General features: G+C 42.6%; 1 protein-coding gene across 4 annotated transcripts in view; it reads left to right on the forward strand.

Annotated features, from left to right (window-relative positions):
* Positions 1 to 17,782, forward strand: part of LOC311054999 (calpain-15-like) — a 29,573-nt gene extending 11,791 nt beyond the window's left edge. For 2 of the 4 annotated variants that reach the window (XM_084071054.1, XM_084071055.1), the window contains exons 4-15: positions 387 to 805; positions 1,386 to 1,933; positions 2,863 to 3,071; positions 4,894 to 5,077; positions 5,518 to 5,741; positions 9,146 to 9,271; positions 9,998 to 10,150; positions 13,285 to 13,446; positions 14,379 to 14,602; positions 15,541 to 15,686; positions 16,192 to 16,370; positions 17,350 to 17,782. In XM_084071054.1, coding sequence (XP_083927180.1) covers positions 387 to 805; positions 1,386 to 1,933; positions 2,863 to 3,071; positions 4,894 to 5,077; positions 5,518 to 5,741; positions 9,146 to 9,271; positions 9,998 to 10,150; positions 13,285 to 13,446; positions 14,379 to 14,602; positions 15,541 to 15,686; positions 16,192 to 16,370; positions 17,350 to 17,629 — 2,854 coding nt within the window. In that variant the 3' untranslated portion in view covers positions 17,630 to 17,782. Of the gene's footprint in view, positions 1 to 386; positions 806 to 1,385; positions 1,934 to 2,862; positions 3,072 to 4,893; positions 5,078 to 5,517; positions 5,742 to 9,145; positions 9,272 to 9,997; positions 10,151 to 13,284; positions 13,447 to 14,378; positions 14,603 to 15,540; positions 15,714 to 16,191; positions 16,371 to 17,345 lie in introns of those variants that run through there. The other 2 variants (XM_084071056.1, XM_084071057.1) reach the window with 2 other exon arrangements.
* The last annotated feature ends 6,633 nt before the right edge of the window (positions 17,783 to 24,415 follow it).

The raw sequence follows: 24,415 nt of genomic DNA on the forward strand, positions 1-24,415 counted from the left end.
ATTTGAGATAATCGCGATTGTTTTTTGCATCATCGTTTCCATGTAGAAAACTTTTAAACCATTTTCAAATATGAAAAAAAGAAGAAATAGCAGATTGAGTTTACAACGCGTCAAGAAGTGACACGGTGTAAGCTTGTAGATCAGCTATTTCCGCTACTTTTTTTAAAGTATAAAATTATTAAATAGGTAATTTCTTTGTATATTTAAGTGGTTTGTCATATCTGCCCTGTGCAATTTTTGATTATGAAGCCTAACAGGCAAACAGAAATGTAATTTTTATTCATAATGTTTCAATGTTCCAACGCCAGAAACACAATTAAAATCGTTAATCGCAATTATCGGCATGACAACTAATCGTCAACTTCCGCTTTGTAAACGGGTGACAGCCCCAGTCCCCGGCGCTCCATCAGCTGCTCCAGCCCCCTGAAGCTGCAGTCCCACCTCCCGCCAGCGGAGGAGGCAGGAGGGGCGCCGCAGAGCCATCAGGAGAGACGGAAATCGGAGGGCGGGGCCGTCGACAGCAAGACCCTGGCGTGGGACTGTCCCAGGTGCACCCTGCGGAACACGCCCGCCTCCATGTCCTGCTCGGCGTGCGGCGGCCCCCGCAAGCTCTCCCTCCCCCAGATTCCCGCCGAGGCCCTGCTCGTGCCGGAGGTCAAGGGTCAAGTGGCGATGATGCGCCAGAAGGACTCTCCGGCGGCGGGGGCGCTGTCCCTGTCCATCACCGCCGTAGGGGAGACCTTACCGACGGACCCCCCGTCCGCCCAGCCCGCCCCGTCGGCCCTTAGCATGCCCTCCATATCAGGTACATACACAGTACCTGCTGCTTTTTGCTACCCTGGTTCCAGACCATAGACCCCGCCCACTCTCTGAGTGGACTGCCCTTCTTGGTCTGGTGTTGAAATGTGAGCCTAGGACTTTCTTCGATACAAAAAGTACCGTCCAATGAGAGTCGGAGGTGGGGGTGGGTCTAACGACAAGCCAATCAGCGAATATCTGCTAAAACAAGCTGTGCGATGACGTCAGATGTAGGCGGATCCGTGGATCTCTTGTGATTGGTTTAGGGAAATTCTAATCCCCTCCCCCTTGTAATCGCCGTCACTGCAGTCAATTTCAGACTGAAGCTCCACGGAGCTTCAGTCTGAAGCTCCAGTCTGAACTTTTACTTTTACTACTTTTAGTACTTTTTCCACCACTGCATATGTATATACATTTACAAATCTTAGATTTTTCTTTTGACCTGTTTCTTCCCTATGGTTTCTCCTCGCTCTCCCTCTCTCTGTCCCCCTTTTTCCCCCCTGAAAACTACGAACGATTGAACTTGCACAAAGAATATCCACAACTTCTTTACACCTAAAGTTGAATTCTGATTCTGATTCTCATAGGACAGAATAACCCGGTCCCTTGCAGCCGCAGAGAGGTCCCCCCTCCGCCGGCTTGTCTCAACCAATCGCATAATTCCAACCCGCCCCCATCGCCACCCGCCGCCACCGCCGCCGACTCAGATATCCCCGCCCCCCAGGACGTTCTGCCGGGCGGCAGGAGGCTCAGCGTGCTCAAAGAAGAAATGTCGCCTTCGACGCCGCTATCGGAGGCGCCGAGGTCGTTCCCGCCCTGCGCCGATACCCACGGTAACGGTAACCACGGTACCGGTAACCACGGTACCGGTAACCACAGTGCCGGCGCGGTGGCCACGGCCGCCCACCGCCGGAGGGCGGAGCAGCAGTGGGCGTGCCCGGCGTGCACCCTCATCAACGGCGGCAGGGCCAAGCACTGCGTGGCCTGCCACACGCCGCAGCGGTACCGCGTGCGGCCGGCCGGCGCCGGCGTGGGGCTCAGGAGGAAGGAGAGCATGCTGGTGGAGGCGCGGCGGCAGAACGACGAGGGAGAGGCCAAGGAACTGTGGGAGAACATCGTCAGCTTCTGCCGGGAGGTTGGTACATATAGACGAGAGACTGTAAGGCCAGTGGCTTTCATGCCAAGGACCCCTAAATTGATATACATTTGCCCGCGGACCCCCATCTGAAACTGTTTTGTGCCAGGGACCCCCAGAAGCAAAGATTTGAGATAAAAATGCTCGCTTTCAAAAATGTATATATTTAAAGATATGCACACATTTTCACGATTTTTCAAAAATAGCAGATCTTCAAGCTTATAGCGCGGCACTCGGTGCCGCGCTATGAGCTTGTATATCTGCTATTTTGGAATGGCCAAAGCTAAGTGGTTAAAATGACGGTGAACTAATTTAGCTGGGGACCCCCTGGTACCCCCCCAAGGACCACTGGTTGAGAACCACTGCTGTGGGCCTAGTGTATTGATTGATTGATTCATACTTTATTAACAGTTTGCAAAGACAAGCACAGGGAAGTACTGTTCAATATAAGGTCTGTTAAGGCCCAAGAAAGCACTATGGCTTGTTTCCATTGGGGTCCTTTGTACTCAATTCATCGAAACATTTAATGACAGACAAATGAACACTACTATGCAAAAACATAGTAAAAACGGAAATAAAAATATATACAGTAAACAGTTTGGGGGGGGGGGGTAGGCTTTGACTTTTTACAGGGGCCAGTTGAACTGGTATAGTTGAACTACTAAAATATGTTTTTATTGTTTTGTTATACTGGGCAAAATTACATACTAGTATGCCTTTAATTTCAATGTTGTTTCTTTCTATCTCGTGTGTGTGTGTGTGTGTGTGTGTGTGTGTGTGTGTGTGTGTGTGTGTGTGTGTGTGTGTGTGTGTGTGTGTGTGTGTGTGTGTGTGTGTGTGTGTGTGTGTGTGTGTGTGTGTGTGTGTGTGTGTGTGTGTGTGTGTGTGTGTGTGTGTGTGTGCGCGTGCGTGCGTGTGCGATGTCCCAGAACACTGTGACATTCGTGGATGACAGCTTTCCTCCGGGCCCTAAGTCAGTGGGCTTCCCTGACGATGATGGAGTACAGCAGCGCGTCAAAAAGTGGCTCCGCCCCCAAGAGATAAACAACTGCAACTTGAGAGACCGCGGCGTGAGGTGGTCTGTGTTCCGCACACTCCGCCCGTCTGACATCTTGCAGGGACTTCTGGGTAATTGCTGGTGAGCCCATATTCCCCCCCCCCCAAGAAATAACTTCAAATCAAAAATTCATCATAACAAATGGGAACTATGTGGTTTGGTTGCATTCACTGATTATAACTATTAACTACTGCACGATACAGAACAGTACTGTATGCAGTGTTATACTGTGATCATCAAGACATTTTAATATTAACTTTGCCGTTAATATCTTTTCATTGGAGAATACAGTATTTATTTATCCATGAATTCAAGTCTCCATGGGTTGACTAATCGATAGAAAAAAAGTAATTTTATGGGTGAACTATCCCTTTAAGTCCCAATACCTCAGAAGTGTGACAAAGTGAATGAATGCTATGCATGCATTATTAATGCTCAATAGTGTGAGGCTTAGTGACCTTGAGCAAAAGCTGCCCACTCCAACAGTAGTACACCGTCCCAGATGGAACTGTGTGTAACCGCATGTGTCAAAGTGAATGAAAAAAAAACAACCTGCAAGCTCAGCAACTCTTCCCTGGACGGTGTTTCTTTGAAAAAGGCAAGGCTCCACTCCATAGACTAGAGCAGGATGCGGTCGTCTCATTTCCAGGTAGATTAGGTTTGTTAGTTAATCGTTTCTAACATACTGTGTGTCCCGTAGTGAAACACCTATAGCAGTGGTCATTTCGGCGACTAAAACTATGACGAAAAATGTCTGTTAACTACCATTTTCCACTGACAAAAACTAATTAAAAACTCTGATGACTAAAACTATGACTAAATATACTGACAATTTTGTTAGGGAGGGACTAGTGGAGAGGAGATCCAGTAGAACTAAGATAAGTCATTTTATGCTTGGTTTGTGTCCGAAAATAGCCGATTTACTTCAGCTAATTATAGATCGGCTATTTTCGGCATACAGCTAAGTATAAATCAGGCATTACGATGCTCTCAAGGCCTGCCAAAATACATTTTAGTCGACTAAATCAACTGTAGATTTAGTCGATTAAAACTAGATCAAAACTAAAACATTTCAGATGACTAAAACATGACTAAAACTAAATGGAATTTTATTCTAAAAAGACTGAGACTAAAACAAAATGTTGCTGTCAAAATAAACACTGGCCTACTACAGTAGTTGTTCTGAAACTTATTTTGTCTTCAGCACTTCCTTTTCCCTGATTTCTGAATCCAAGCCACCCCCTTTAACTCTTTTATTGCCAAAAACGGGAATTCCCGTCCGATGCTACTATGGCTATCATGGCCACGGACGGAAATTACTTTTTTTTTTTTTTTTTTCAATAGGGACGAACTGAAATGAGTTAAGCCCCGCCCCAAAGGCACCGCTTACTTCACACAGGGTGTGATTTTTTTTTTTTTTTAATTAATTTTATTTATTTTTTTAATTAATTTTTTTTATCTCAAAGGAACTAGGAGATATAACGCTATCCAAAAAAATGCTGCTCCATTCACTTCAATGTTAAAAAATAAACTGCATGCATATGCAAAATGCATATTTTTCGTGGCACTGGGACGACACAGTCTGAAATAAGTGTGGCAATGAAAGAGTTAACCTGACTACAACATTTTGCTTTGAAAACTGCAAGAGAAAACCAGCTAGTAATATATCGTCGCTTTTTTGTAAATGAATGCCCTACTTGATCATACTACAGTGTCACACAAAAGTATCAAAAGTAGCAGATCCGCAAGCTCCAAACGCGGCGCGAAGTGAGCTTGTAGATCTGCTACTTTTGGTCCTTTCGAATTTGAATCCTGAAAAGTAACAGTTTTGGACATACAGTATGAGGTTTCCACCCGACAGAGACGAAGTCTCATTATTTTGAATGTGTTGGATGGAGAGCAGGTTCCTGAGTGCGTTGGCGGTTCTGGCCGAGCGGCCCGAGCTGGTGGAGCGGGTGATGGTGACGCGCCAGCTGTGTCCAGAGGGGGCGTACCAGGTGCGCCTGTGTAAGGACGGCTCCTGGACCACGGTGCTGGTGGACGACATGCTGCCCTGTGACCACAACGGCCACCTGCTCTTCTCTCAGGTGACCATTTGTGTTTATTTAAGAAAAAGCGCTTTTTATATCTGCTATTTTTGAATAGCCAACGTATCAAATATGGATAAAGGGGGTTAAAATTTGTGGGGGTCCTTGGGGGGGTTCCAATGAGCCTCTGCTATTCTGCTATATCTGCTATTTTTGAAAAAGATTGTGAAAATGTGTGCAAATCTTTCACTATATATATTTTAAGCAATCATTTTTTCTTTGCTTCTGGAGGTCTGTGGAAAAAAATATTTTGAGATGGGGGTCCGCGACCCAAATACATGTAATGTTGGGGGTCCTTGACATGAAAACATGTGAGAACCACTGATATAGCCACATACGTTTTTCAGAAAACAGTTTTTTAGATTTAGAAGATTTAGGTCTAAATGGCTTAATGTGGTGAAATACGTCCCCCTCTGTCTGTGTTCACGGTGTGTCTGTAGGCCCAGAGGAGACAGCTGTGGGTGGCGTTGATAGAGAAGGCTCTGGCCAAGCTGCACGGCTCCTACTTTGCCCTGCAGGCCGGCCGCGCCATCGAGGGCCTGGCCACGCTGACCGGGGCCCCGTGTGAGTCCCTGGCCCTGCAGGTCAGCGCCACCAACCCCCGCGAGGAGCCCATCGACACCGACCTCATCTGGGCCAAGATGCTCAGCTCCAAAGAAGCAGGGTGCGTGTTAAAAGCCGCGTCGGGACTAACGCATTACAACCAGTGGTATTATATTACTTTTATCAGACATGCCCCCTTCCTATACAAACCCATTGTAACTTCAAACTCCATTTTAGATTCATCTAAAACACCCGTCCTTGGTTCTGGTGACTGATAATGTCCTTCTAATACGTGAGGAGACCGTGTTTTTTCAATTACTTTTTTTAAACATTTTTTTTTTTTTTTGTGAAAATTAAAATACAATAAAGAAACTAAATAAAATAAATGAAAAAAATAATCGAAAAAAACACGACCCCCTCACGTATTAGAATGGCAGGATGAGTCACCAGAACCAAGGACGGGTGTTTTTGATGAATCTAACATTAAAATGGAGTTTGAAGTTACAATGGGTTTGTATAGGAAGGGGGCATGTCTGATAAAATGAATATCAAATATCTAAATACTGAATCAAGCAACTTAAAAACTGTCTGGGGGGTTCACAAAAGCCTGAGTAGACGATACAATGACTGTAACTCTTTTTGAAAGCGAAATATCCCTTTAAGTAAAAGTATCAATACCACAATGCATACATACTCTGTTACAAGTAGTAAGTCTGGTATTCAGAATTTACTTGAGTAAAAGTACAAAAGTGTTGGCATCAAAATGTACTTAAAGTACCAAAAGTAAAAGTACTAATTATGCAGAAATCTTCCATTTTGTGTTTTCAAAACAACTTTTGAAAATAGCCGATCTACATGCTCACAATGTGTCGCATCGCGGCGCGTTGTGAGCTTGTAGATCGGCTATATTCAAATAGCCGAAGTAGGGCCGAAGTGCTTTTTGTATGTTTTGCAATAATAGCAAAAGTACAATATTTGCCTTGAGATTTAGTAAATTAGTCCCGGTATGCTACAGATGTCTGTAGCAACCGTCTTTTTTTTCTTTTTTCTTTTTTTTATCCCACAATCTTTGTAACCCATTTTGTCACCCAATGGCAATTGCCTAAGCTGTAATCCTGGGCGCTACTCTCCCTCTGCCAGCCTGGCGAGAGCCTCGAACTGAGCTCATGCTTCGAGCGAAACAACCTTTTAAACCGGGTTTATAGCCAGCCTACCTGTGCCTGTGTCGAAGTGTCCTTGAGCAAGACACTTATCCCCTAACTGCTCCTGATGAGTAGGTTGGTTGCTTGCTTGCATGGTTTCCTCTTCTGTCGGTGTGTGAATTAGTCAGCCAGAGCCCCAAAATTGAGCAATGATTAACGAAAGAGTGGGCAAAACCAAACCTATATTAAATTGTTCATAGGGTCAATACGAGTAAATAAATATATGATAACCTTTCCACAGGAGTAGCTTTTTCATGGTTAGGCCTATCACACATTTTGTTATTTTCCCCATACGTACATGACAGGTGAAAATAAATTAAAAAAGAGTTATCATAATGAAACTTCCTGAGTTGATTACTTACATGAAGACAATGATTTATCGTATTACAAGTTTTCTGAAATCGTATATTTAAATATGCAAATTAGGCATTAGGAAAATATGCCCAAATGTGCATACCTTTCCTGAATCAACATTGGAACATTGGACAAAGCCAGAGTCAACATACTTATTTCATTTTGTTAAGATGTTGGAGTCAAAGGTTTTTAACAATGGAATATTCAATATCTGGCTCAATTTTGGGGCTCAGGCTCATGGACTAAATGCCTAATTTGCATATTTAAATATACAATTTCAGAAAACTTGTAATACGATAAATCATTGTCTTCATGTAAGTAATCAACTCAGGAAGTTTCATTATGATAACTCTTTTTAAAATGTTGTCATTTTTTCACCTGTCATGTACGTATGGGGAAAATAACAAAATGTGTGATAACCATGAAAAAGCTACTCCTGTGGAGAGGTTTGGAGTGGAGTGATTATATTATCTTAAACATTTTTATATTATTCCATTATATACTGCATACACACTATTGCTGTACTATATTATACTATCATATGCTAGTATCTTACACTATTATATTTGCTATTATTGTTATTGTTACTGCTTGCACTGTATCTCTTTCTGTCTCTCCTCTGTCTCTCCCTTTCTCTCTCTCTTCTTTCCCCCAACACGGTCGAGGCAGAAGGCCCCCGCCCTAGAGCCTAGGGTCTGCCTGACGTTTCTTCCTGTTGAATTAAGAGGGAGTTTTTCGTTGCCACTGTCGCAAAATTGCTTGCTCAGGGTGGGATGTTGGGTCTCTTCTCTACATGTAAAGTGTCTTGAGACAACTTGTTGTGATTTGACACTTTAATAAAATTGAATTGAATTGAATTGAGGTTATCATATATTTATTTACTCGTATTGACCCTATGAACAATTTAATATAGGTTTGGTTTTGCCCACTCTTTCGATAATTAAATCTTGTCTGGCTCATGGACTAAATGTGTGGAATGCAATGCACATTTCAAAGTGCTTTGTATAAAGGTGCTATATAAATGCATCATTTTTGTATTAAAAATAAGTTCCAGAATGAAGCTTTAGATTAACCACTTAGACCATATATAATTCATCGACTGGGGTCCCACGGGGGTCTGTACTTCTGTTTTTTCCCTCTACACCAAATCTATTCACCGAAAATAGCTCACAGAACACTGTGTGCCCAGAATAGGGATGCGAGGGTTCATGCGGTTTACACTGTGTGACAAAATTCACCCTCTTTTATGTTTTTAACTCGTTTCATGAATAATGCAACGTGTTCCTTTGATGTGCGGCACTGTGGTTCCACTTTGCATCATGACATGTTGATGTAAAGTTGGGTTACATCACTACTGGTATGAGAGAAGAATTCTCTCATACCAGGGCGGGGGGGGGGAGGGGGGGATGCCTGAGGGAGTTTGAATTATTACCACCTAGTGATTCTCGAAGTGGGGTCTGGGGACCCTCAGGGGTCCTTGAGGGGGTTCCAGGGGGTCCCCAGCTAAATTAGGTAATATACCATCAACATCAGTTTACTGATGGTAGGGTAAGTGATTTTTTTTAATATATTTTTTTATTATTATTATTATACATTAGTGAGGACCAATTATATGAAGATTGGTTGAAAATGGGTGAAGTCGTCCTTTAACCACTTTAACCCCTATACATCAGAGCTATTTTTAAAAGGAAAAGGGAGCATTTTTGAATATTTTTTGGAAACATTTTAACAACACAAATCTTGTCTCTGGCACAAACTGTTTTCATATGGGGGTCCGCAGCCAAATACATATTCATTTGGGGGGTGTTTTACATACACATTCATTTCATATTCAAATTTCATATTTCATTCATTTCATACACATTAATTTCATCCTTGACATCTAAATGTTTGAGAGCCATCTGTGTTACAGTGCGTGTCTCACTAAAGACTCCTCTAACCTTGTAGTTGCCCTTTCTTGCTGCTCTAGTTTCCTGATGGGGGCGTCATGCGGAGGCGGGAACATGAAGGTCGATGATGGGGAGTATGAGTCACTGGGCCTGCGTCCGCGACACGCCTACTCTGTTCTTGACGTGAGAGACATGGACAGCCACAGGTGAGCGGGAACTGCTTTTGTCGGTGTCTTGGGGGCAGTGGCGGAAAGTAACTAAGTACACGTACTCAAGTACTGTACTTAAGTACAATTTTGAGGTATGTTTACTTTACTGGAGTATTTCCAATTTTCTGTACTTTTACTTCTACGCCACTACATCTCAAAGACAAATACTTTTACTCCACTACAATTATTTGACAACTTTAGTTACTTTGTAGTTTTTGATTATTGTTACAAAAACATGCATTACCCACTTCCGCTCTAAATACATTTCGGCCATTTGAAAATAGCCGATCTACAAGCTCACGATGCGACGCATTGTGAGCTTGAGATCTGCTTGAGATCAGCTTGAGATCTGCTATTGTCAAAAGATTTTAATACATTTTATACATTTGAAAACTTGTGAAATGGGACATTCTGGGGGCCCCCGGACCCCACTTTGAGAACCGATGACCTAGAGCCCTATAAGAGAAACATGTCTGACATATGGTGTCTTGTCTTGTGACCGAACGTTTGTCCTTTCACTTTGCACTTTAGGGTTGAGAATGTAAGAAATTAAGTATCTGTCTAAGGAGTCATCCTTAAAAACATGTGTGGTGCGCGAGTCCTTCACCTCTTCAGTTCTTCAGGGCTTTCAGATAGGAAGGGGGCCAAACCAATCTATTTACTATTTATTTATTTGTAAAAGTACAATACAATAATTACTCAGGCTTATCATTTCTCTTTCAGGTTGCTGCAGCTGAGGAACCCGTGGGGCCGGTTCTCTTGGACGGGGCCCTGGTCAGACAGCTGGTCACACTGGCCTCTCCACCTGAAGAGGGAGCTGTGTGCGCAGAGTGGAGAGGAGGGCCTGTTCTGGATGGACTTCTGGGACTTCATAAGGTACAGTATGTCATGTTAGTTCAACAGCACTGATTTATTAAAGAAAATGTAAAAGTTGAAAAACGGACATAGGAGGTTTGCGCCCCAACAGCCACGATATAGAGCTTCCATCCATCCATAAATCTTCAACCGCTTATCCGGAGTCGGGTCACGGGGGCAACAGTTTCAACAGAGAGCTGCATACTTACCTTTCCTGAGCAACATCAGCCACTTCCCCCTGGGGAATCCCAAGGCGTTCCCAGGCCAGTGTGGAGATGTAATCCCCCCATATGGTCCTTGGTCTGCCTGGGGGTCTCCTCCCAGTGGGACGTACCTCCCCTAGGGAGATGCTCGGGAGGCATCCGTACTAGATGCCCGAACTACCTAAGGTGGCTCCTTTCCAAGTGAAGAAGCAGCGGCTCTACTCCGGTCTCTCGCGGGTAACTGAACTTCTCACCCTATCTCTAAGGGAGACGCCAGCCACCCCTCTGAGAAAACTAAATTCGGCTGATTGTATCCACAACCTCATTCTTTCGGTCATGACCCACATTTCATGACCATATAGGTGAGAGTAGGAACGAAGATGACTCGGTATATCGAGAGCTTTGCCTTCTGGCTCAGCTCTCTTTTCGTCACCACAGTGCGGTACAGCGACTGCAATACCGCTCCTGCTGCTCCGATTCTCCGGCTGATCTCCAGCTCCGTCCTCTCTTTAAACCCATTAAGACCTGGAACGCATCTGTGTCATTTTTTTTATCTTAGCTAAAAAGCATTATTTTACACTTTGGCTATTCAAAAAATAGCAGATATACAAGCTCTTAGCGCAGCACCGAGTGCCACGCTATGAGCTCAGCTTGTAGATCTGCTATTTTTGAAAAATCATGAAAATGTGTGCAAATCTTTCAATATATATATTATTTTTAAGCGAACATTTTTAAATCTTTGCTTCTGGGGGTCCCTGGAACAACATATTTTGAGATGGTGGTCCGCGGCCAAATACATATCATTTTGGGGGTCCTGGACATGAAAAAGTTTTAGCACCACTGATATGGAAACATACTGTATGTTTTTCAGAATACTCAGAATTGATTTAGAAGACGTTTGTAGAATCGGCTTCAGGTCTTAAAGGGTTAACCAAAAAATTACATTTACTCTACCTTTAATTAAAGCACCCCAAACCCAATATTATCGAGCCATGACTAAAAGTAATTCACCCACAACCAACCCCTTGGCTAAATTTAACCGTACACCATAGCACCACAGCCGCGGCAGGGAGGAAAACGAGGTCACCTTTCCACATACAAAACCTTTCAAGGGTGGCCGTGGAGTGAGAACCCAAATGAAACAGTAAACAGAAGATAATCACACTGGACTTTGTGTTCCACTACCACGAATATTTGGCACATTTCCTGGACAATTTGGCTAATGTTCCCCCCATCAAGTGGTTAAGCCTCCTAGCTAGTAGGAGCAGTAAATGCTACAGGGCCAGCAGATAGGGTCATGTGTCTTGCTCAGGGACACTTATTAATCTATCTCTAAATAAAAGGGGCTTCAGTTCAAATAGGGTAGAGCCCGCACACCAAAGTAGGTACAAAAACGTCTTTATTTGGCTGACAAAATAAAGAAGCCAAATATTTGGTCAGCCAAATAAAGACATTTTTGTACCTACTTTGGTGTGCGGGGCTCTACCCTTTTTGAACTGAAGCCTCTTTAGCCCAGCTCCCACCAGTCGATGTGTGTTTCCTAAGTTCCCTTTCTAAATACAAGGGGGTCACTAAACTATACAAACTATGCAAAACTTGACTGCCTACTTCAGAAATTAAATGCATATTTTTAAGTTGTGCTGCATGATGATGAAACAATTAGTTATTTTCTCATCTTCACTCGTTGAGAAGCATGTTGGTCTACCTTTAACTCCATGTTTGGTTTTCAGCTTAAGTTGAGGATGACTGTGAAAACATCCTTGTGGTTTACAGGTTTTCAACACAATTTTTAGACCAACATTAATGCTAATATTACTGTCACTTCTGCACTCTATTCCTGTCTGTCCCCATGTCGGTGTCTGCACCTGGGTTCTATATTAGTATTAATAGCGTCCCTATTCTGGGGCAAACGTTCAGCAAAAATAGCTGATCTATAAGCGCACAACGTGACGCGTTTTGGTTTAGAGGGAAAAAAGAATAGTCTAGAACCCCGGGAGACACTGTTCAATGAAGTATAGAGTTGAAGTAGTTAAAGTCCTGACATTTTTACTCTTAAGCTGCTTGCTCAGGGGATAAATTGAATTTTGAACCTTAGGTAAATTGACTAAGACTAAATTGCAACCATCGCAATTGTATACGTTATATTGTATTAACATACTCTACCATTCAGATTGGACATTGTCACTTTTAGAAAAGTGTTTAGCTGAAAACATGGAAACGGACTGAAATGGGATTACATCTAGGTCTGCAATAGAACACAGAAGTGACACTTCACTTGTGTCTGCCCCTAATTCAGAAGCTCTTACTCTTACTACTGTAGCCAGTCAGGACAAACACATAATGTTGGCCACTCGCACACTGCCACCATCCATATTCAAACACTATGCTGTATTTTAATGTGTTGTATTTTAATGTGTTGTGATGTGTGATGTGATTTTATATGGCTGCTGCTACCGTGGCCAGGTCTCTCTTGTAAAAGAGATGTCTGATCTTAACCCATTAAGACTGGGAACGCATTTGTGTCACTTTTTGATTTGAGCTAAAAAGCATTATTTTACACTTTGGCTATTCAAAAATAGCAGATATACAAGCTCATAGCGCGGCACCGAGTGCCACACTACGAGCTTGTAGATCTGCTATTTTTGAAAAATCGTGAAAATGTGTGCAAATCTTTGCTTCTGGGGGTCCGTGGAACAAAATATTTTGAGATGGGGGTCGGCGGCCAAATACATATAATTTTGGGGGTCCTTGAGATGAAAAAGTTTGAGCACCACATATAGAAACATACGTTTTTTTCAGAAAACTGTTTTTTAGAAGACATTGGTATAATCGGCTTCAGATCTTAAGGGGCTTCCTGAATAAAGCAAAAACAAACAGGAAAAAAAATGTTTCGCGCATGTGCAGGGTGTCCATCCATACATGTGTGTTTTTTTCCCTCTTTGACTCCTCTAGGTACTTTGACTCGGTAGATATCTGTAAGATCCATTGTGACTGGCAGGAGGTTCGGGTGCCGGGCCTGTTCCCCAGAGGAGCCAACGTTCCTGTGACGGTGGTGTCACTCACCGTGCTGGAGAGGACCACGGTGGAGCTGGCACTGTTCCAGGAAGGCAGCAGGTACACAATGAGGCCAGCGGCTCCAGTCTAACCTGTGGGACCAGAATGTAAATGAAGCGACCGCATTCTGAACAGTCTTTACTTTCTGTCATTACTGCTTTGGTATATAGGTCACTAGTCAAACAAGATGACTTTGAGGGCACACCACTCTATGGCCTCAAGCTCTAAGCAGGGCCACAGAACAGCCACTCCTTTTAGTTGTCAGAGTTGTCAACAAAACATATAATACCATAACATAACATAACGTAACATAGCATACTGTAATATAACGTGACATAACATAACTAAAGCTGTCAAACTATATTCAAAAAATATTCACAATTTAATTGCACCATTCTGTGTAGTTAATCGCGATTAATCACATGTTTTTTTGTATTTAGTAGTAGTAGTAATTTATTTTGGTCATAACAGGAAAATTCATCAGCCTATTTGGTCTAAACTTTAGACCAAATAGGCTGAAGCCAATGGGTTATTTTGCCTATCCTTTTCACACACACAAAACATTATGTAAAGTATTACGTATTACCTCAAACTTGAATGGTGAACTGAAAACAGTGTATTGCTGTATGTTGTAGCCATATGAATGGAAAATACAAGCAGCATCCAAAAGTACGATATTAGTATTACTTTTCAGGTATCACACACTGTGTGTCACCCTCTGTCTCTTGAATATATTGTTTTTCTTTTGCAATTAATTGCGATTAAACTAATTAGTGACAGATAATGCAGCACTTTGACAGCCTTAACCAGAACAGAACATAGCATACCATAAGCACTGTAACATGACATAACATAATGTGACATATCATAACACGCTGTGACATAAGGTAATATACTATATATACTGTAAGATAACAATGTAACATAACATCCTCCTCGTGTTCACTTCCTCCTCCTCCTCCTCCTCCTCCTCCCCCCTGTGACCTCCTCAGGCGGTGGGACACGGCAGAGTCCCACCTGTTGGACCTGTGCGTGCTGGTGTTCCGGGCGGGGTACGACCGGTGCGGCAGCGTGACGCTGGGCCGCCTCATGGCCCACAGCAGGCGCTCGGTCAGGAGGTTCGTGGGCTGCGACGTCATGCTGGAGCCGGGGGAGTACGCCGTGCTCTGCTGCGCCTTCAACCACTGGCACAGCAACATCCAGGCTGACAGCGCAGGCAAGGACAGCGCCGTCATGTCGTGTGCACTGGCCCCTCAAGCCAATCAACTATTCCACAATCTTAGAACACTACAGAGTCTGTAACACAAAAGCATCGCAAGTAGCAGATCTGCAACACGCCGTGTTTTGAGCTTGTATCTTGATCTGCTACTTTTGCTGTTTTTGAATTTGAATCCTGAAAAGTAATAGTTTTGGACGATATGAGGTTTACATCCTCAAGCGACGATATGTGCACTGGTCCCTCAAGCCAATCTACTATTCCACAATCTTAGAATGCTACATACAGTCTGTAACTACGCCTTCTGAAAGCCACAAACCCAAATTCGAACCCACCACTGCGGAGGTTGTGGGTTCGAATTCACTGCGGTGCATCCGGCTGTGTCGGGCGTCTATACGAACACCGGCTTCCCTCCTCGGGGGAGGAAAGCCGGGTGGGGAGGGTGATATTGGTTACTGGACGTATTCCTACGGGCTGGGGCAGCACCTGTCAGCAGGGAGTGTTGAGCGGGAGGAGTAGGACGAAGGCTCTACGTCTACGTCATTATGCCAACACACAGAAATGTGTGTTGGCATAATGACTAAATTGGGGAGAAAAAATATAATACATATATATTGTTTTTGTAATAGATCTACTATTTACACAATTTTCCCCTTTTTTTCTTTTACAATGAACTATAATGACATTAAATAGGGACACCAGGTTTGAAGTGGTTAATGAGTACACACAGCTCTGTCAGTGAAGTGGAATGGTGTTTAAAGATCGGCAAGAGTTGTCATAAGTAAATGTCAGAATCACTCTAACACACACTGTGACACGACTGAAACGAATAAGAACCTACCTCAGATTCGAGATTTATATTTGTCACATGTACGAGTGGACAAGGTTCTTTGACCTAACTGAAACGGGCTCAAAGTCAGTGATGTGTATTTGTGCAGCAGGCGGGTGCAAAGTGGAGCCGCTAGGCTACACGCTGGCTGTCTACAGCTCTCGCCTGGTGATGGAGGAGCAGATAACAGCCTCCACCACCACCATCGCTGATGCCATCATCCAGCTGACCGAGACCAAGGGGGAGAGACACGAGGTGAGAAGTACACTGCAGGGCCACTGAGTGAGTGCATGCATCCTGTAGCCAAAGTGTCACTGGCCGTGTCCTTCGTTTGAATCTAGATCCTTGGCCTGTATTATCATAGTTAAAGCTACACCATGTAACCTTGTTTTTAGCAACATTTTTGTACCAATCTGTATGGTAGAGTATGTTAACTTACACAACTTGGGTAGTGGTATTTGGTCTCCCTGCTCTTCTATTGAGACATTTACCGTATATCCTGTGATCTGGTTTGACCACTACTGGTTACTGCCTGAAGGTAAAAAACTGAACAAAAAACAAATGTGGCTATTTTCGAATAGCCAAAGTTTAAAATATGGTTAAAGTGGTTAAACTGATTGTGATGCCATATCAACAAAAAACATTTCTGAGGACCCCCTGTAAACCCCTCAAGGACCACTGGGGGTCCCCAGACCCCACTTTTGAGAACCACTCGTTCTGATGTATAACTCAAAACGCGCCGCTCTGCTGTCCTTTGCAGGGCCGGGAGGGGATGACCTGCTATTACCTGACGCACGGCTGGGCGGGTCTCATCGTCATGGTGGAGAACCGCCACCCCAGACACCACCTGCACGTGTCATGTGACTGCAGTGACAGCTTCAACGTGGTGTCCACCCGCTGCAGCCTCAAGACCATTGACAGCATCCCTCCTCTTCACAGGTACAGTACGACCTGTTTGCATTTTTTTGTCATGTTTCTGCTTATCAAAATCTTCAGCCTGAGCTGACACATGGATTTAGAGAGAGTTCATGGACGCTAAGCATCAGTTAAGGTAGTAAAGATTTGTATAGGTAGTATAGATGTTGCTCAAAATCATTAGCCTGGAATCCAGACTGACTCGCTACGTTCAGCATCACTTTGAGAAGTGAAGTGAAAAAAAAAAGCTGAGTGTAGCGCCTCAGTCTGGATTCCAGGCGACAAAATCATAACTTGCTGTCATCCACTTTCAACCTGGAATTCCTATTTTAGGAATGTTATTATATTTTATTGTCAAAAAGCTTCAAAAATATTCAAGGTTTCATTTATTTTTTTCAGCAAAATGTAAAAACAGAATTAAGAATAAATGTATGCTGTGGAAAATGGTCTGAAATAATGTAAAGTATACACAATTTGAACATGCACAGTACATCACCATCAGACCTACATTTTCCTTCAACTTCTTGTTTGTTTATACCCAAAATGACTGTCCACAGGCTTTGTAGCATTAGCAATTGTTGAAATATTAGGCTTTAAATATACAACGATTATGTATTTGGCCCCCATTTAATAAATATATATACTGTATATCGTCTCTGTCAGTTGGAAACCTCAATGGAAACCTCAAAATGTTACTTTTCAGGATTCAAATTCAAAAACAGCAAAAGTAGCATATTAACAAGCTCAAAACATGTCGCTTCGCACCTCGCTTCGAGCTTGCAGATCTGCTACTTTTGATGCTTTTGTGTGATGCTGTAGTATTATCAAATAGGACGTTGATTTACCAAAAAACTCAAACGTTTAATATGGAGATAAAAGGTTTCTGCCTGACAACAACAATATAATACAGAATATATACTGTACATAAATAAATAAAAAGGCTCCCAGGGGCTCACTGTACCGGTCACCTTTCTAACCCAGTCTGTGTTGTTCCCCCAGGCAGGTGCTTGTGGTGCTGTCCCAGCTGGAGGGCAACGCCGGCTTCTCCATCACCCACCGGCTGGCCCACCGCAAGGCCCTGCAGGCCTCCCTGGGGAACTGGAGCCCCACCAAGGCCACACACTGTCCTGCCCTCAGCCCAGAGACCGCGGGCCTCCACCAGCCTCGCCCGCTATGACACCCACCGCTTCTCAAACCTTTTCATTTCACGGGACCCCCCGAGTCTGGTATGCATTACTTGGCCACGGAACCCCCCAATAACTCTCAGAGTTACAGACCTGTAAGGGTCCATTTGGTTCCTAACTGTCAAGCTAGGGACCCTCTCGAACCCGCCCCAAGGACCCCTGGGGGTCCTCAGACCCCCATTTTGAGATGCTATGACCACTACCAGCCTTTGACCAGGGGGGGGGGGTTATGTTTTGAAGAAGGGACCATCCGATAGGCTCTATTCACAGCAGCCATATTATGAAGACATTCACAGGTGTTACCAATGATACTAATGAAGGCTCTGTTCCATTTAGTCTAGCACAGTGGTTTCCACAGAAGCCCATGAGGGTCCCTGGACCCCAACTGTAGACCCACTGGTGTAACAGAGTGTTTCCAGTGAGTCAACATGCACAATATTAGCACCCTGACTCTGTTTGACCAGAATGGAACAGAGCCTTCATTAGTATCATTGGTAACACCTGTGAATGTCTTCATAATATGGCTGCTGTGAATAGAGCCGATTGGAGGCTTGACGGACGTGGAGAATGTTTTGCACATCCGTTGACCAGGACATTAAAGGGACATTTTGCTTTGATATGGAGATCTCCCAACTCTCCAACTTGGTGGGTATCATATCATCAATATGACGTCATAGTGCTGACATCATAGACTGGCCTCCAAGTACTCTGACAGCGGGTACTGACGTCATACATAGTATATCGTTGCTGTCGTGCAGAAACCTTCTTATCTCCACAGTCTTAACTTTTTGTGTTTTTTCGTGAACGAACGCCCTACTTGATCACACTAAAGCATCACACAAAAGCGCCACGACGCGTTCGAGCTTGTAGATCTGCTGCTTTTGCTATTTTGGAATTTGAAGCCTGAAAAGTAACTTTTTTGGAGATATGAGGTTTCCACCCGACAGAGGCTATATACCGTATGTAATGTGGGCAAAAATACCTTACGTCTTCTATGTATTTCTCTGCATAATGCGGAAGAGACGTGTCGTATGCCCAGTGACGTCAAGCGCATTTCACAGAGACATACACAAATTACATACAGTAATAGGTACAGTATAGTTTGTTTCCCCATTATTATATGAGGATCTCCTCCCATCAAAACAACGGGATTTCCGTTCAGGATCGGCAACGTTTCCCTTTAAAGAGCAGACCTTATCACTAACTCCATAATGCACTTTACATTTTTCCAAAGATGTTATAAATGATAGGACTTTATAGCACTGGTCAGATCATTAAGTAGCAGTTGTCGGTTTAGATGTGCTGTGTTTAGACTGTCTGTAGTACTCACACAAAATGCCATATTAGGATTACAGGGTATATAGTTCTCAGCACTGAAGTATTTAAAAAAAAAACTTATTAGAACTTATTCATCACAGCAGTGGTTCTCAAACATTTTCATGTCAAGGCCCCGTAAATAATATTTCGTTTTTTTAAAAAGATTGTTTGTCCGGTTGTGAGCTTGTAGATTGGCTATTTTCACATTTCCGATGTATATAGGTTTAAAGTGGCTAAATGTTTTGATTTGATTTTGATGGTATATTAACACATTTTGCTGGGGTCCCCCTCACTCGGTATGGTTGGTTCGATGTGGTTTTACCTCGGTTGGGGGGCTGGATTCAGAGTTGGATCTCACCTGTATCCATAGGCAGGTTTTAGCCTCTACAACATTTTGATATGAGAGGGAGAAAAAATATATTTTATTTTATTTTGATTTACAGTAATGTCAGTTGTGAACTGTATGCCAATGACAAATCAATATGGTCAAGTTATACGATGTACAGTATGTAAACAAATATGCATGACGCATCGTGTTCTTCCAAACACCAGGAGCATGTCTGCAGTACAGTATATGATTTAGTTATTTATTTCAGGACTGACGGAGCACCATACACTTTTATAATGATGGCAAAACGCAAACTGATGAAAAAACACAATTACATTCATTCAATCATTTATCATCTAATTAAAAAGGTAATAATAAAACAAAAACAAGGGCTATGAGACCAGAGCTGGATAGACCAGTTAGGGGTGGCAAATGCCCCCCGCCCCCCCCTATAAAATCACCACTGCCTCTATCCAAATACAAAAGCTGCTATTCTGTCCCAGCTCCGTGCAGGTGCTTATCTCTGGTGCAAGGAGGGAGGGAGTCTCAGGTATATTCAAATGGCAGGTCACATTTACAGCAAAAATTGACATTTTAACTGTTCCCCTTAAGAGAAAAACAGTCAGCTAAGTTGACATAGTTGCCCCTTATAGTCTTAAAAAGCTCGACAAGAGATTTGGTGTCGAGGGACAAAGGGAGGGGACCAAACGCATACCCCTGGGGGACCTCGGGCAACTGTAGGGTTCAAGTGGTTAAGCGGTTAACCGTTGTGTGTTCATTTTCAACTCTGAATACAGCCTTATAGGGGAGCTAAACCATGCCAGGAAAACACACATCACAACCAGAACAGGTTTAACTATACCTTTGTGTTTCTCATTTAGTGAAGTGTTTCTTTTATTATGGACATTGCCTGGAAGAGGAGGTTCAAACTAAAATATTTTAGTAATATTATAAATGTGCTGTTATTGACTACAGAAATCCATTGTGCACTGCAAATAGCACTTTATAAACATCAGTGTTTGTTACATTCCTGTGGAGTTTCTATTTGAAGTGAATGGTCGCGTGATTGTACAACTGGGCAAAGAGGTTCATGCTTCTGATACGGTACCAGTGGTTCTTATTCTCAAACACAAGGGCCCCCAAATTAATATGTATTTGGCCACCGACCCCCATCTGAAAGGATTTTGTGCCAGCGGGACCCCCGGGTATTCAAAATGTTTGACATTTTGTAAAGATTGTTAAAATAACAGATCTACAAGCTCACAACGCGTTGCGATGTGATGTGTTGTGAGCTTAGATCTGTTTATTTTCGAAACAATCTTAACAAAATGTCGAAAATTGTGAGCTTGTAGATCGGCTATTGTAAAACGACTTGATTCTATATTAACTCATTTGACTGGGCACCCCTAGAACCACCTCAAGGACCCCTGGGGGTCCCCGGACCCCACTTTGTCTTTTACCACAGGCAGTATGTTCAGACTGGCAGCCCCAAATTCCTTTTTTTTGGCCTAAGTCAAAAAACAAAAAAACACACACCAAGAAATGAGATTCAATGTGATTCAAACAGCTTTCTAAAGATGTCTCAGTCTGGACACTAGGACACTGAAGCCTGATTTATACTGCATGGTACAGCGGTGTCACTCGCCCATAATAGACTGTCGCGTTCGTATTTGAGAAACAAGTCAGACTTGCCTGCAGACTGAATGAACACAGCCTTATTGTAGGATAGGACAAAACTATGCAATCATGTAAATGAAAAATGTGAATTAATGTCCTACTTGATCACATTACAGCATCTCACAAAAGCATAAAAAGTAGCAGATCCGCGAGCGTTTTGAGCTTGTAGATCTGCTACTTTTGATATTTTTTTATTTTAATCCTGAAAAGTAACAGTTTGGGACATCCACCCGACAGAGACTATTTGTTCAAGTGTATTCCCTCTCTATCCTCTGTTTTGCTTTACAATCTCAACCACTGTTTGTATCATGAGTTGTGCTTTTTTTGTATAATTTATTCTTGTTTACATCTGTTTACGTCATATTCATATTTGCCATAAATATTTCCATTTTACTGTCAGTGTCTTCGCCACTGCAGTGATTGCCAATATCTGCGCTGTTAACAAGACCCACTTATCCTGAACGTAGTTGTCCGGAGTCCCCCAGGGCTCTGTACTAGGCCCCCACCTGTTTTCACTCTACACTAAATATCTACACAAATCTGTCATCCGCATTGTGAGCTTAAAGATCAACTATTTTCACCAAATGTTTGTTCCGAAATAGGGATGCTGAGTTCGAGTGGTTCACTATTCCAGAAAATGTATTAACAAAGCGAATTGACAGGGTTGGAGTCATGTCACCCGTGTTACAAATACCTAAGTCCAAATCACGTATGTTTCAAGTTATCACGCCAAGCTGCAAGTAATTGACCTATGTCCCAATTAAGCCATAAATTAGTGGTTCTCAAACTTTTAAATTTCAAGGACCCCCAGGTTTGTTATGCATTACTCTACAAATGGAACCAAATGGACCCTAAAGGTTACAGACCTTTAAGGGTCCAGTTGGTTCATAACTATTTATCTAGCAATTTAGCTGAGCCAGAGGTCCTTGGGGGGGTTCCAGGGGGTCCCCAGACCCCACTTTGAGAACCACTATAAAGTACACACTCCTCTCTGTTAACTGGACAAACAACTTAGGGTTACGCGAAAAATCTTCAAGTTAACAATGCGTTGAGTTGCTACAAATATTAAATTAAGCTTAAGTGATCTTGTGTTTAGCTAGGACACACCAAGTTGAAGTGGTTAACAAACCACTTCAACCTGCCGTGTCCCCTGTTTTGGGCATGGCATTATAGGCAAACTTTAAAAAACAATTCAAAATAATATCAAATGTTCGAAAATAGCTAAAATAGCAGACCTACAAGGTCACTGTGCATCACGACGTGCTGTGAGCTTGTATATTGTCTATTTTAAGTACATACGGCTTAATGTGTTCACCACCGTTTAATGTTTCAATCAGTCTGTTTAGGGCATAGTTGTCATATTGAAAAAGCTTGCCTCTTAAAAGAGGTCTTTCACACAGTCTGTTCACCAGCAGAAGCCCCAGTTTAACTGGTTCACTATTTTAAGAATGTTTTGTCTTGTCATGCCATGCCACAGTCAACAATCATGCACGTGGGTACACAACAGTATGTTTTGTTATAAAAAAGAAACCTCTGAAAGGTCAAATAAAACATTTGGATTGATTCGGAATGGTCTGTTGCTGTACACTTATAATACACCATACTGAAGGGCGTGTACTTTGTTTAATTAAGTGGCTCTCGAGCATTTTCATGTCAAGGACCCTCGAATTTATGTATTTGGTCACGGACCCCCATCTGACAAGAGACGGTTTGTGTTGTTAAACATTTGCAAAATCATTCAAAATGTTTCACAATATTTAGAGATTTATTTTCCCTATTTTCAAATAGCCAATGTACAAAATAGGTACGGTATTAACACATTTTTCTCTGACAAGGACAGTCACAAACCTATCAGAGCCCTGTCACATGGATGTCAGGCCCGGTCACACGGCCTGTCTGACATCCCTGTGACAGGGCTGGTAACCTGACTGGACCGGTAAGGGACCTGGAAATTGGATATGGGGCACTGGCCCAAAATGGTTGAGAAACACTAAACTAGGCCAATGCCAGTTGGGAATGATACCCTTTGGGAATGCATGCCCCTCCGATTATGTAAGTAAGTAAGTAAGTACATTTTATTTATATAGGCTATAGCACTTCTCACAGAGAGGACTCACAAGTACTTTACATACAATAGGAATGAAAACACAGCATGATGCATTCAAATGATTAAAATCAACAGACACAAACTGTACTTAATCTCAGGAAACGAAACCAACAGCACATACATTAAGTAACACACACTGGAGGATAAAATCAAGGACATTCTGCAAATGCTTGTTTAAACAGTGTTTTTTAGGTGATTCTTAAAAGAAATCCACAGAGGCTGCAGCTCTCAAGACCTGTGGAAGGGCATTCCAGAGTATGGGAGCTACAGATGGAAAGGCTCTGTCACCTTTACTGTAGCTATCATTACAGTAAGAGGAATGACAAAAAGACTAATAGGTCAGTTAAATATTCAGGTGCTTGACCATGCAGAGCTCTATATGTGAGCACCGGGACCTTGAACCGAACCCTGAAATTAATAGGAAGCCAATGCGAGGAGGCCAGGACTGGAGTAATGTGACACCTTCTGCTGGACCTGGTTAACAGTCTGGCAGCAGCATTTTTGAGGCAGGTGAAAGGGGAATTGCAATAGTCCAGGCGTGAGGAGACAAAAGCATGAATAATCCTTTCTAACTCAGGGTGAGACAATGTGACTTTTTTGAATTTAGAGAGAGAAAGAGAGATAGAGAGAGAGAAAGAGAGAACCCACACGCACACGTGATTCCCTTGTTTGACCCGGCGAAGCCTTCGCTCAAAGAATATGATTATTGGCAGAATCGCGGAAAGTTTCGAATATTTATTGTTCCCGTTAGAATTTTTCACAAGATCTGTGGTTGTTGCAATTACCTGCACTACTATACGTCACCATATGTTGCGCTATGAAGAAATAACCCCACAAAATGTAACAATGTGTGCGTTCCTTAATGCAATTCCATTGGTGAAAGCTGTGTTGTTTTACCCGGTGAAGGAATGGCGGATTCGGCCATGCCATTATTATTATATTATTATTATTATTATTATTATTATTATTATTGTTAGTAGTAGTAGTAGTAGTAGTAGTAGTAGTAGTATATTATTATCATTATAATCATTATAATAATAATTATTATTATTATTTAAACTTTGATGTCACCAGACCTATCAGTTGGGGGAGACCTCTGATTTGTCCGGCTACACAAGACTATATTTGTCAAATATCAAATTTGAAATTGCAAACCGTAGCCATACCCATAAACCATTACAGCGCAGCTTGGAGGGGGCTTTAAGCGAATGGAGTTTTCCTTCCAAACATCTGACTGTTATAAGACATATAAGGTTTTCTAGTTATCAAAACATTTAAACAGCAATTACAAGCAGTACAAATATTTCTGGGTCAAAAGAAAGGTATGAGTTGAGTTATTTGTATTTATTATAATTTTGTATTATTTATTTATATGTATTTAAATTTAAGTTTTTCTGTTTTTTGGATGGCCTCCGGAAAACAAATTTGCAGGTCTCGTCTTTGACCCATTTCTGAG

This window comes from Gymnoscopelus microlampas (assembly GCF_963454915.1).
Source record: "Gymnoscopelus microlampas genome assembly, chromosome: 11".
Taxonomy (NCBI): Eukaryota; Metazoa; Chordata; class Actinopteri; order Myctophiformes; family Myctophidae; genus Gymnoscopelus; species Gymnoscopelus microlampas.